The sequence below is a fragment of the Arachis ipaensis genome, chromosome B3, assembly GCF_059453495.1.
Source record: "Arachis ipaensis isolate K30076 ecotype BB chromosome B3, ASM5945349v1, whole genome shotgun sequence".
NCBI classification, from domain to species: Eukaryota; Viridiplantae; Streptophyta; class Magnoliopsida; order Fabales; family Fabaceae; genus Arachis; species Arachis ipaensis.
In genome coordinates this window covers 121,782,491-121,796,888 of record NC_142438.1, presented here as the reverse complement: position 1 = coordinate 121,796,888, position 14,398 = coordinate 121,782,491, and the positions used below count along the sequence as shown (strand labels likewise).

At 31.7% G+C, this 14,398-nt stretch overlaps 1 protein-coding gene across 1 annotated transcript; it reads right to left on the bottom strand.

Moving 5' to 3' along the window:
- Positions 1-4,542: 4,542 nt before the first annotated feature.
- Positions 4,543-7,427, bottom strand: LOC107630880 (putative beta-1,4-xylosyltransferase IRX10L). Its single transcript, XM_016334156.3, has 4 exons — positions 6,975-7,427; positions 5,965-6,353; positions 5,555-5,796; positions 4,543-5,295 (listed from the first exon to the last, which is right to left on the bottom strand). The coding sequence occupies exons 1-4, from the start codon at positions 7,078-7,080 to the stop codon at positions 4,782-4,784; spliced, it is 1,251 nt and encodes a 416-aa protein (XP_016189642.1). The 5' UTR covers positions 7,081-7,427; the 3' UTR covers positions 4,543-4,781.
- Between the last annotated feature and the right edge of the window lie 6,971 nt (positions 7,428-14,398).

Below are 14,398 nucleotides of genomic sequence, written 5' to 3'. Positions count from 1 at the left end.
TTTGTCGAAAGACCGAGAATCAAAGCCACATCTTCTAATATCACAGCACACTCACCAACTGAAAGGTGAAATATGTGTGTGTCTAGATGCCACCTCTCGACAAGAGCATTTACTAGTGATTTCTGGCATTGAACTATTCCAATTTAAGAAACATAATAAAAATCGGTGAACCGTAAATGCTCCTCTACTGCATGATTGTATCTATCTAGAGGCAATAGGTAATTACATGTCAAATTTTGTGAACTCTACAAAAATATAACAAATTATTAGTAAATCAATAGTAAACCCTAATTCAATACTAAAAGTTTATAATTCTCTAATAATAATAACTAATTTATTGGACTAATACTAATTTAGTAACTAACATGGATGCGCATATATATAGAAACAACTAACTTACTAATTATTTAACTATCATTATTAAAAACATTTCGATCGAACTAATTCTCTAATAATAGTAGCTAATTAATTTATTATAATAATGCTAATTCAAATATTTACATCAAGAATATTAATAATTATTAATAATACTAATTATTTAATCTAACTCCAACATACTGTTACGTAAATATTTGAATAAAATTTTTGTTACATAATTATTTATTTACATATTCATAGTTGAACGGATAATAATAATTCCTAGATCACCAATAATTATAATTACTAACTATTAATAACAACTAATAATTAAATAAATCCAATTCTTATTTAACTAATAATACTTCACTTATTAAATCTTCAACTACAATAATATATTTATATGAATTTAAATATCTAATAATAAATAACTAATTATTACCGTAACAAAATATATCAATAATATATATCATATATTACACAAAATTTAATTCTTAACCATAATTCCCAAAATTTTTACAAATAATTAGACTAAACGTAACTAAACATATAATCTCCAAAATTATTACAAGATCTAAACATATATTTTTGACTAACCAATCATATTAATCTAATTCAAACATTATTATTCATTACAACTAACTAAATCTAAATATATATATTTTTAACTAATCCTTAAATATACATTCTTAAACTTCTAATAATAATAATAAATCTGTAATAATAATAACATAAATATTAAAATAAAAAAATTTTAAAAAATTAACTTACATAATCAGAATGACAGAGATAATTGATAATATGTAGTTCAGGACGATCAACATTTTTATATTTTTTTTTGGTATTGTAATTTTTTTTACAGTAGAAGAAGCAAAAATTTATGATAGTGAAGATGAAGAAGAAGAGAGGAAATGATAAAAGTTGAGTTACCGAAAAAGAAAATAACTTCTAAAGAAGAGTGGGGATTGAAGGGGAGATAGGCATGGAGGGACAACACTGCTAGAGGAGGCTGCATGCTCGACACCTGGCCTACAACACACAAATCGGACGGTCCGATTTGTGTCTCTCTAATCAGACCGTCCGATTATCTACTCTAAATTCGGACCGTCCGATTTTAGTTTTGTTGATACTACATTCATGTATTGCACCTATGTACCCATATCGATGTTCTACACCATTCTTAACTCTATAACAAAAATAAAAAGCGACGTTTTATGCTGATGGTATTTTATAAATAAAAAAAAATATTTTTCTCTACAATACACTTCTGTCGAATTGTTTGTGTCACAAAGACTCCTAAAAGTTTGTTAAACACCAAATCACCAATATTTGAGTGATTCATCAATACTAAAATAATATATAAAATAATTAGATAAACTAGTTAGCTCTAACAAATGAATACTATATCTATCATTTTTTATTAAATTAAAACAACATTAAAATGTTATATTAGTTTTTTCTGTTGTGCATGATTTAACTTTACATTATGTTTAGTTTAAGAGAAAATAAGAGAAAAGAAAAAGAATGAAAAAAAATGAGTGAAAATTTTTATTTTTTTTTGTTTGGATACTTAAGAATATTGAAAGGAAAAAAAATTTTGGTGTGGACTCCACTAAAAAATTTTTCTCTTTATTACAAGTATGAAAATAAGAAAAAAATGTTATTTTTGTGTAATTTCATAGTTCTATTATTATTAATAATTATCAATATAAATTTAATTTTAATAGTTTTAATATATTATTATAATAGAAATTCACATTTAAACATTATATATGTATTAAATAAATAATTTAAATCAAATATATAAAATTATAAATATTTTATAATATTTATAAAATGCAATAAAATATAACTAAATAAAAATATTTATACTTTATTTTATTATTATAAGAGTATTAATGTAATTTTATACCATTATGATTTTCTTTCTTATCACTTTTCTTTTTATCTAAATATTTTTTTTTATTTTCTTTCTATCTATTTTCTCTTCATCCAAACAACACACAAATAACTCTACTTTTTTTATTTTTTTTTCTTATTTTTTTTCTCTAATTTTTTTTTCTATTTTCTTTCCTATATCCAAACAAAACCTTAATGATATGTTATTCCTCGATGTTCCCTGATAGAAACCAAAGTAAACGCTAAATGGAATAAAAAAAAAATTCAAACAGTGTTACCTATAAAAAAAAAAAGAAAATGCTACTTGCACAATAAAATTCAATTTTTATTCAACCTTTAAATTTAATATTTTATTATTTTAATTTTTTAATTAATTATTTTTTTTAAGGAACCACTCTTGTTTTGAATACTTGTCACCGTAAAATTTGTAACCACTTGCAATAAAAAAGGATTTTGCAAACCAAACCATAATATTCGTAACAACTTTTTGTGTACTAATTTTTAAAAAATCAGTGAAATTTTCAAAATTAATTAAACTCACTTCAATTATTTTTTTTATTCAAAACATTTAAAATTCATGCCAAAAACACATCTAAAATTAAATAAACAACATAAATACATTTAAAATTATGTATTAACACATCTAAATTATTGTCATTGTAGTTCTAAATTACATATTGAATACAAAAAAAAATTAAACTCAAATATACATCCAAAATTATAAGAATACACTCTAAATATTTTATCAACACATCCAAAACTCATGTAAAAAAACTTATATATGTACATAAGAACATAATGAACAAAATAAACACATCCAAAATTAAGTATTGACACATCCAAATTAGGTTAACATTACAACTTTCAAATCAAACATATGAGTGTGAAAAAAAATTATAATCACAAATACATTTAAAAAAAAGAAAAAAAACACAAACACTTCCAATATTATACATAAATTTTAAAAAATAGAACTTTTTATTAAGTGGAAAAAGAAGGATAACATATCTTTATGAATGAACTCAACCAAATTTTTTTAGAATTTTGCAAGCAGAATTACCAGAGACAGAAGGAGTGCGACGTGGGGGAAGAGATAGGGGAGGCGCGGGAGAAGGGGGCGGTTGTGCGTGGCGCGAGATAGGAGACCAGGGACGGGGAGGAGCCCATCGATTGAGGAGGCACGGGGTGTGTGCAGGAGAAGTGCGCGTCGCGGGGAAGAACGCGTCGCCGAAGGAGGAGATCGTCGCAGAGGAGTGCGCAATGCGGGAGAAGACGAAAGCGGCCACAGACGAGGAGGGGGAGGCGTTGCAGCTTTTGGATCTTTACAAAGCGAAGATTTTACTAGTGATTTAAGATGGTTTAAGATTTATTTTAGAATTTTAAATTTGAAATTTTGAATTCTAACTAATTTGATTTTTGGATGTGTATTTAAATTGTAATATATTAATAATTAAATATATTAAATTTAAAACAAAAATTTAAAATTAAAATTAAAATTTTAAATTTCTGTTTTATTTAGTTTATATTTTGAATGTGTATTTAATTTTAAAAAGACACTAAATCTATTTAAAATTTTTAGATGTGTTTGTTTTATTTTTTTAAATTATTGTAATAAAATGTTAAATATTGTACAATTTTTAAAGAATACCTAGTTGAACTGAAAAGAAAATTAACGACTCAACTAATTGAGAAGGTAAATCACCCGATAGCTATAGAATAAGACTTCTTGTTGATTTTTTTTTTAATAAAGAAAAGTTCGTCATTTATTATTATTGATATAATTTTAACGTTTATAGATATCGATGGAGCATCAGATTGACCTTATTAAGTTATTCCACAAACACTGCCAACAAAATAAAAACAAATTGGCCTTCCTAATAGGAGGGGCATTAGATTATATGACAAATTTATACACACCATGAATCAAAATCAATTCAACTATAAATAAATAAATAAATGGATCACAAAAGAAAATCGAATTTAACAACTAGCCAACTACAAAAATGTAAGAAGAATAAGCAGTATTTATCTCTTTACCACCAACCACCCTATCCAAAACAAATGTGAAATGGTACGTAGTCAATAGCTTCCTCAAAATAAGAATAATAATAATAAATTGGATAATTTGAAGAACAAAACCAGAAGTTTACCAAAACATGAAACCATGTTAATTTTTATTGTTCTCATGACAAGCACAAACAGGTCAATCCATCAAAGTCCTCATTTGAGATTGTAGAGTTAATTACTATAATCAGAACAGGAAAACATAGATATGAGACATTTGTATTGCCACCAATTTGATTTTGATTTCAATAGTCGTGATCAGCAATAAGTGCAAGCATACTATGATATCAATCAACCTGCAAAATGGATTACATGATCTAATGATTTGTCCAACAAGACATCAAAATTTACAATGTCAAAAAAGAAAATGCATCTCAAGTACCAAACCCCTATGAACAATTTGGGAGGACTAACCAAGAAATATAAAATATCCTGATAGCCTCAGAAAACTGTTACAATTGCTACCAAGGTTTAAGGTCACCCACAGGTCCAGCAGTCCAATTCAAGACCTTCTCCCCTGGTTTCAAGAACGCATTCTTGTCGTGTGGCAATTTCCGGGCAAGGCCATTCAAAACTTGATGGAAAGCATCTCCCGGTTGAGCAGGTTGCGGGAAAAGCATAGCTTGCTTCATGGAAGGGTTAGCAAGCAATCTTTGTTTCCTTAGTATAACTTCTGGTGGGATGGATGTGAGTATAGTATCCAACTTAGGGACATCCTCCTCATCGACAAACACCCCAATCTCTTCCCATGGAATTGCATCAGCAAATGGCAGGACAATATCATCTGCAATAATAACAGGGATGCAACCAAATATCACAGCCTCAACCAATCTTGGGCTCCAAGGGGCCCATCCAAGCGGACACAAACAAAACACGGCTCGTTGCATGTCCTCATAGTATGTGGTTGGATGTTCGGTGGAAATGTCAAATAATGGATTGTCCTTAAAGTTCTCCCACACTGCTGCTCTTGCACCTCTGTAAGATTCAAAAACAAAGTCAGGATAATTTTTCCATCTGAGTTTGATCTGTTATGAAAGCATAAATGCATTAACCAAACATCATTTTTTATTTTCTTCAATTTTCAATCAGAGGCTTCGGCCATGAATATAATTAATCTCAATATGGTTAACCAGTTTTTATTAATTATATAACTCAGTCATTCATTCTTCATAAGATGAAAATAAATGAAAAGGTCCCGCATACGAAAATTCCAACGAACTTGTAAAAGAACAACCTTGCATAGTATCCACCTTCAGGGTCATTTCCAACATCATAAAAAAGTCCTCTGAAGTAAACAAAAATGGACCTGGGGGTCTTATCAGGAATTAAGTGTGTATGCATTTTTTGTGGTGGAGCATATGGAGGAATGGTGATTGAGCCCTCTTTCAAGCATACATGATTCCTCTGTCCAAATGTTTGAACCAATGTTGCACGCTGTAGCAGCGGAAGAATCCCTCTCTCAATTGCCTTTTCTTCCTGAGACAACATAAATAATATAAATGCACAAAGGATAATCCACAACCTGCATTAATGGTGGAAGTGGGAGTACTTCTCAAGAAATTACACATTTGGTTCAAATAGTTAAGTAGCACTAATAGTGATATAAATAATAGAAAGTAAAAATTTATATACTAAATTTCTTACTTGATAATGAAAACATGCCCCAAAGTCATGAGGAACTACAAAGAAATGATCAGCACCTTCTGTCCGGTTCCAATATGGCCAATTTGCAGAAATAAGCTGTATGGCACTTCTCATCATTCGTGGTGATTTGAAGGGCAAAGGGAGACCATTTGGTGTCAAGTCACAGGTAGTATATACAGGGGTATAAAACCAATCAGCTTCTTCAGGATTAAGAGTTCGGACAGGGCTAGATAACAGAAACCGGTGCATAAAGATCTCGGCAGCAAACATATGGTTGAGGCATCTCGGGTCCTTTTGCAGAATTTTCTTATTATATTTACTTGGAAGTTCATAAACAAAAACTTTCAACCTTCCCACTGGATCATCTTCCAATACATCACCAGCACTACCTACAATCAATTTGACAACAGCACGCTAAATGCTTAAAGAATGATCTCTCCAGAAACAAAATTGCTTAATGCAAGTGTAGAAATAGCACACAAGACTGCGTAGAAGGCTATAAGCACCTTACATATGCAGTTATGCATTTTCAAAGCTCTAGACCTAATTGTCGGCACTGATCTTTAGGAAGATGTAAATAAAATACCAACTAGAGCAGAACTACAAAAGACAAGAATCTGTCTGGGGCACGACCTTCAAGTGAAATCCTTCTTTAACTAGTCGAAGTAATTTCAATGCATAACTTACTATTGCTAAACACAGAGCATTTACGGAAAACAGGTAAGAGTCAGCACAGCCAATCCGTCAATTCGGAAGTTACTCAATATAGTTAATAGGTAATTATAGCATTGCCAATCATTGGAGAAAACAACCTCAGCTCCTAAATGGATTATGCTACGTCATTAAACTTGAAACAACAGATGTTTTAGTATTTATAGTATCTAACTAGAAGGCTTGGAACTTCAAAAAATTTGGATCTTAAGAGTAACTAACAATGCTTTCTGATTGAAATTGCAACCTCAATCCAAAATAAAGAAGTAGAGAAAACCAAAATCAGAAGAAAAACCCACCTGATATCCTTTCGGTGGGTTGGTTCCTGCGCAGCTCGACCGAATCAATCGCAAAGAGAGAAGCAGAAAGAAGAACCCCAAGAAGAGCCCACTTCAAAGGTCCCATTTTTATACTTAGCTCGGTGACACAACCCCAAGATGAAAAGGAAGAAGGGTAAGTGAAGAGCTATAATAATAAGGAAACGAATGTTTGCGAGGAGGTGATGGTTAAGAAGTCGCGAGGGAAAGCAGTTGTGGGAGGGTTTCTTAGGAATGGGGCTTCTTCTTCACACAGCAAATCAGCTTCAACGAAAGGGAAAGACAAGAGAAACAAGTGAATTTGCTTTGAATCTTGGGCTTGGATGGGGATTTTTCTGGTTTAGTGCGGTTATCTTCAAGGCAGGTTGGATGACACGTCAATCTCAGACAACCATTTACGTCAACTTGTATTCTAAACGACTCCATTATTCCCCTAATATATTTTCATTTCAAAAAAATAGTCAAGATTTGGATATATTTTTTTTATATTAACTAGTTAAGAATTTAATTTTAAAATATTTTTTATGGTTATCTAATTAAATTATGTATTTAAATATTAATTAATCTTATTTATGTAATAATATACTATTTGTTAGAATATTTTTATACAAAACAATGTATAAAAATTATATTTTTAGTTAAATATACATAAATTAACTAATTATTTTTCTTTATTATATATTTTTTGTTTTTATTGAAAACTTTGACAAATATTCTAAGTATTTGTTAGTTAAATGTTCAAATTTGATATTATCAATTTTTTGAACTAACATGAGTAATAATTATTGAGAAATTATTATTTTTATTCATAAAACTTAGAATACTGATAAATCTGTTTATAAAAAAAATAAAATTTATTTTGTATCTATAAAAAATAAATTTTAATGGATAAAAATTTTTAAATCTTAAATATTACCTAAAAATTTCAAATGCACCCTCTTTAATCCAACACAATCCCAAATTTTTAATTTCTAACACTCATTTCACTTATTATTGTCTCACTTCACTCTTCAATTCTATTTTACTGTTCTGGATGAATTTTAGTTTGAGCCTGGCAAAATCAAGTTTTCCATAAACCTGATATGCTATGATACATTTTGGAGAAAACACACAACTCAGTCCCTGTCCATATCAAATTAGGACAATACGATCCCTCACCAAAAAAGTAACCCACGCCGGTCCCTATCTATGCATAAAATAACTCATTGCGCCCCCTCCCATGTATCCCCGTCCATAGACAGGGACCGGCGTGGGTTACTTTTTTGGTGAGGAATCACGTTGTCCTAAATTAAAATGGACAGGACCGGGTTGGGTGTTTACTAAAAAAAATATTAAAATTAATAGTATCAAAAAATATTACAAATTTTTTATTTTTATTAAGATATAATTAGTTAAAAATATGACACTTCTATATGTTGAATATATTTTAAATATGATACTTCTCGATATTCATCCGATACAGTAAATCAGTAAAATTGTTCGCACTTCATAATTGATATAACATGGAAAAATATGTATTAAAATATTGAATCATTTGTTATATTGACACATTGTGTAATAAATACAAATAATGCAACATAATTGTTAAAGATATAAAAGATAAGAGAAGATTAACGGAAAAGAATGACACAAAAGTAAAAAAATTGATAATACACAATAAAATTAGTGAATATTACCTTGGTCATAAGATGTTTCATGTTGGCTATGTGAAAAGATTTTAGTAAAAAGAATTGGTAAAATATCTATTATACCCTTAGTAATGAACTAGTTATATTCGAAATTTCCTATTAACTTCTTTATTTTTTCACTGGCGAGCAGCCACGAAGCAAAGTTAGATTCTATACTTTCCAAAGAAAACAAAATCTGATATAAGAGAATAATAAATTTGTCAATAATAAAAAAATTAATTTTTTCATAACAAAAAAAGTATTTTTTTATGAATATTAAACTTATTTTTATATGGTGATTAATTTTTTGTGTTAAGGTAATATAATTGTATAAAATAAGTTCTATATCTACATTATTAAAATATTTTAACTTTTTAAATTTATTGAAAAATTAATATATTTAGGTGAATTTTTTCTAATATATTAATTTTAATAAATTGAATAAGAATTAATTTAAAAATGAAAGAATATCATGGCTTAATTTTTTCTATAAGAAAAAAATTTGAATATTTTTGTTGAAAATTGGCCTTTTACTGAAAAAATTTGGATATTGCTGTAGGTGGAACAGGTCTAATATATAAGGTGGATCATAAGTCATAACTAAAACACAAAATACGTGTTGAACACTATATGTGTGCCATGCTTGGACGAATTTTTGACGACGCTGTAGTAACATCCCTTGCGTATCCAATTGTCAAATATCAATATTAGACAAAACACCACTTTTATTTCTATACTTACTAAAAATAATTTCTAAAATATCAACTGTAGTAAAATTTTAAAAATTAGTCAACTAGTCTTTATATAATTTTTTTATAATATTAAATTTGTAATATTTTTTGATACTATTAATTTTAATATTTTTTTTAGTAAACACCCAACCCGGTTCCTATCCATTTTAAATTAGGACAACGCGATTCCTCACCAAAAAAGTAACCCACGCCGGTCTCTGTCTATGGACGGGGATACATGGGAGGGGGGCGCGATGAGTTATTTTATGCATAGATAGAGATCGGCGTGGGTTACTTTTTTGGTGAGGGATCGCGTTGTCCTAATTTGATATGGACAGGGACCGGGTTGAATGTTTACTCCACATTTTGACACGGTTTATAAGTTTTATTGTGCTTTTCAGTTTGAGCCACAATGATATTTGTAATTATGTTTTAGGACCAACTAACTCTGATTTTGTATTTCACCCCTTATTGAGTTTTTTTCAAAGAGGTGGAGTTGGGCCATGGAAGAGAAAAAGGCTCGCGTTTTACCAAAGCTTTTTTTATGGAACATTATGAGCGACAAAAAATATTAAATACAAAGGGCATTGCTAGACCAAACAATAAATCAAAATAAAACATGTTGAATTTCTAAATAATTCACAGTTTTATGAAATTGGATAGAGAAACGAAATGAAAGTCCAATGTCTCAGCATAAAAAATGAGACGCATCTTCGTTAATAGTGAGAAAGTGGAAGCCATTGAAGAGGGTGAAAGTTCAGCAACTGAGCATCCAGATCGGAGGTGGTAGGTCAGACGTCTACTTCTTTTTCTTTCAGATCCAACCATCTCAAGGTGTGTAGCTCTCTTGGCATCAATAGAAGCCATTCTAGACTTAAAACAAAGCACTGCTTGCTCGTAGCTATTGAATCTGTGATACTCCAAGAACGTGAAATTAGCAACCTACTTATTGGTATCTTTTTAACTTGAGTAAACATCAGGACAAAATTTCTTCGCCACAGCAAAGAATAAATATCTCTGCATTACTTCTTCCATCTTAAACAACCTCTAGGAATATCACAATGAACCCCTATTCCCTGTATAACTCGTATATCTATTTATTGAGTATTCTTTGCAATGAATTTTGAAGTTGTTGTTACTTAAATGAATTTTTTATTGCCACAAAACAATATGGACTTCGAACACCACTTAAAATTGTCAAACAACAAAAGATAAATGAAACCACATTCGGCCCAAATAAAAATTAAATGAATAAAAAGCAATTTGCAAAAAAAAAAAAATTTCCACGTTGACTCCTAATTTTTTAAACATTTATATATTCTACCACATATGTTGGTCTCTAATAGAATATGCTGAGAGACTGATTCACTGTTCTGCTGGTGAAATTGGAATAAACACTTTGCCAGCACATCATTCAGTAATTGACACAGCAAATTTCTTTCATATACAATGCCACATACCATACTAGGTTCATGGGGAACCTGATTTTGCCAGGCCCAGGCTAGAATTTACCCACTGTCTTTACCCTGCCTTTCTCACTTCCATCGTCTTTGCCCCTTTTCAATCTTCACTCTGCAAAAATTCAATTGATTTTCTGCTGGAACAGTGCCTCCACGACATAATTCAACTAACCCTTTATTCCTAGACATTGTCAATACAGGTAAATCATTTTATTCAATTTCTTACCCCACATTTACACCCATCGTAGTAGTATACATTATAATGTGTATTTGTAAGATTTCAAGGACAATGTTGCACTATGAGAAAAACTCTTGACATAGGTAATAAGAGAGCTAGTGTTGGCGAAGGACTGAAAGTTGGCCCCAAGGAATATGTAAAGGTAGGGTGTTCATAAAAAAACCAAAATGTGGTTAACAGGTTAAAAAACCATAACTACATTTTGGTTAACCAGTTTAGTAAAACAATTTTAAAAATTATATCCATATTTTTTAAAATTGGTTAACTAAAATCAAATTAAAAAAACCGATTTTTAATCGATTAACCAAAACTAAAACTAAATTAAATTCCCCTTACTCTCGGTCATTTCTCTCTCTTCTTTTCCCCCCTCTTTCTCTCTCCTTTCTCTCTCTCCCCCTTCCTTCCCCTCTCCCCTCTCTCTTCTTTTCTCTCTCTCTCTCTCTCTCTCTCTCTCTCTCTCTCACTCTTTTCCCTCTCTATCTCCTATCCCCTTCTCTCTCCTTCCCCTCTTTCTCTCCTCCTCTCTCTCCCATGTCTCTCTTTTCTCTCTCTCCTATCTCTCTCTTTTTCATTCTCCATCTCTTTCTCTTTCTCTCTCTCCCCTCCCTTTCTCTCTCTCTCTCTCTCTCTCTCCACCTTTCCTTTCTTTCTCTCTCCCTTGTCTCTCTATCCTTCTCTCTCTCTCTCTTCCCTTCCCTCTTTCTCTCTCTTATTTGCTCTCTCCCTCTCTCCTTCTCTCCCCTCTCTCTCTTTCTCTCTCTCTCTTTACCCTCTTTCTCCCCCTCTCTTCTCTCTCTTCCTCTCTCTACTCATCTCTCCCCTTTCCCTCTCTCCCCTTCTCTATCTCCTCCTCTCTCTCTCTCTCTATCCCCTCTCCCTCCTCTCTCTCTATCTCTCTCTCCCTCCCCTCTCTTTCTCTCTCTCTCTCTCTCTCTCCTTTTTTTCTTTTCTCTCTTTCTCTTTCTCGCTCCTCTTTCTTTCCTTTTCTTCTTTCTTTCTCTCTCCTCTTCTTCCTCTCTTTCTTCTCTCTTCTTCTCCTCTTTCTTTTTCTACTCTCTCTTTTCTCCTTTTCTCTCAGCCTTCTCTCACTCTCTATCCTTTTTTCTCTCTTTCCTCTTCTTCTCTCTAAAGTGAGAGAAAGGGAGATGAGAGAGAAGAGAGAGAGAGGAGGAGGAGATAGAGAAGGAGAGAGAAAGGGGTGAGTTGAGAAGAGAGAAGAAGGGGAAGAGAGAGAGAAGAAGAAGAAGAAGAGAGAGAAAGAGGGAGAGAAAGAGGACAAAGAGAGAGAGAGGAAGAGGGGGAGGAGAGAGAGAGGGGGAAAGCAGAGAGAGACAGAAAGAGAAAAGGAGAGAGAGAGAGAGAAAGAGAGGAGGGGAGAAGGAAGGAGAGAGGGAGAGGAGGGGAGTGAGAAAGAGGAAAGGGGAGAGGGAAAGCATGGGGAGAAAGAGAAAGAAAGGGGAGGGAAAGAAAGAGGGAAAGGGGAGAGAGAGAGATAGATAAAGAGGAGGGGGAGAGAGAGAAAAAGAAGAGAGAAGAGGGCGGAGAGAGAAATGGGATAGAGGTGGAGAGAGAGAGAGAGGGAGAAGGAAGAGAGGAGAGGAGGGAGAGAAAAAAGGAGAGAGATGGAGAGAAGGAGATAAGAAAAAGTTATTCGTATCATTTAGAAAGAAAATTATTTACATTAGAAAAAATTATTTATAGAAAATGCTAAAAAGAGATAAGAAAAAAAAGGAACGAAGCAATAGAAGGGATTTCATTATTTACAAATGTTACTCATATCATTTAGAAAGAAAAAAAAATTAATTTTTAGATTAAAAAATTCAATTTAAAAAAAGGTTAAAATTTGGGTTTTTGTATGTAAAAAAATTAATTTGTGTAAAAACCGGTTTTTAGTTGTAAAAACCGGTTTTTTATATAAAAATTGGTTATTTTTTAAAAATCGGTTTTTATTTTAATAACCGGTTAAAAATCAATATCAAATTTTACTAACCGGTTAATAACCAGTTTTATCATGTACAACCAATTTGGTTAATTAATCAAAACTATATTTTTGGTTAACCAAAAAACTGGTTTTGTTTTTGGATTAACCAAACCATGAACACCCCTATGTAAAGGAGCAATTGCCAAAGGTCGGGTTTGGAAAGCTTGGATGTGATGGAATGCCATCTCATGAAGTAGTCACAAAAGTTTATGAAGGAGCTCATGGTGAGGACCCTATGGAGGGGCGATCTCGTTATTAAGGCTGAAGAGAACACCCAAGTTGAAGATCAGGTCCTTGAAGAAGTTTAGGAGGTTGAAGGTGGTTTGATCATAGCCTGAAAAATTTTTGATGTCGTTAGAGTAGAAACCAAACATGTGGGTTCCTCCTGAGGTTGATGTGACTAGGAAGGATGCAAACCCCACGAGTCACCACCCTGTTATGACTTGCACAGTTAGAGCCTTTATGTCTGTTGCCATGGATGAAGCTTTTCTTACTCCTCCTCCTACTACTTCAACTGCAATAGCTATAATGCTTTGAGAGTGAGAGAGAGAGAGAGAGAGAGAGAGAGAGAGAGAGAGAGAGAGAGAGAGAGAGAGAGAGAGAGAGAGATTGCTAGAGGAGGTGAAGTGGAATTGCCATGGTGATGGTGAAACTAAGGGCTAGCATGGATAAGGATGAGATAGGATGAGATATTGGTGGCTCATGTTAGAATGGAGTGGTAGTAAAGAGTTGGAATTGAAAATTTGGGATTGGGTTAGGTTAAGAAGAATAATTTAAAAATTTTGGATAAATTGTTAAGATTTGAGTAGTTTTGTCCATTGAAATTCATCTTTTATAGGTATAAAATCAATTTTATTTTTTTCGTAAGTAAATTTGTCAACTTCTAAATTTTTATTGGTAGGAATTGTAGTTTAATTAATAGGTGTTATAATTATTTTTTACATTTTGATGGCAAGTTGTGGTATACAAATAAGACATTCTTTTACAAAAATAGCAAATAAAACATCAATTTGACTCTTAAAAATTTATAGTTTTGAATTTTGATAAAATGATCTTGAAAATAAGAAATGATTATTTAAAACTTTGAAACAAAGACAAAAGATTTATGACCTTTTGTTCTTCTGATATTTTAGTCTCGAACTATTTGAAAATACTTCTAAATTCCTAACCTCTTTAAAATTAGACATATGTATTCCTCCGTCTATATAAATCAGTCAGGCTTAAAGAATATGTGTGACATGGCTCCTATTGTGCTGATCTAACTGTTACGAATGCACACGTGGTGGGAGAGAGCCAATCTGCTCCCCGGATCCAAACTCCTCCACTTCA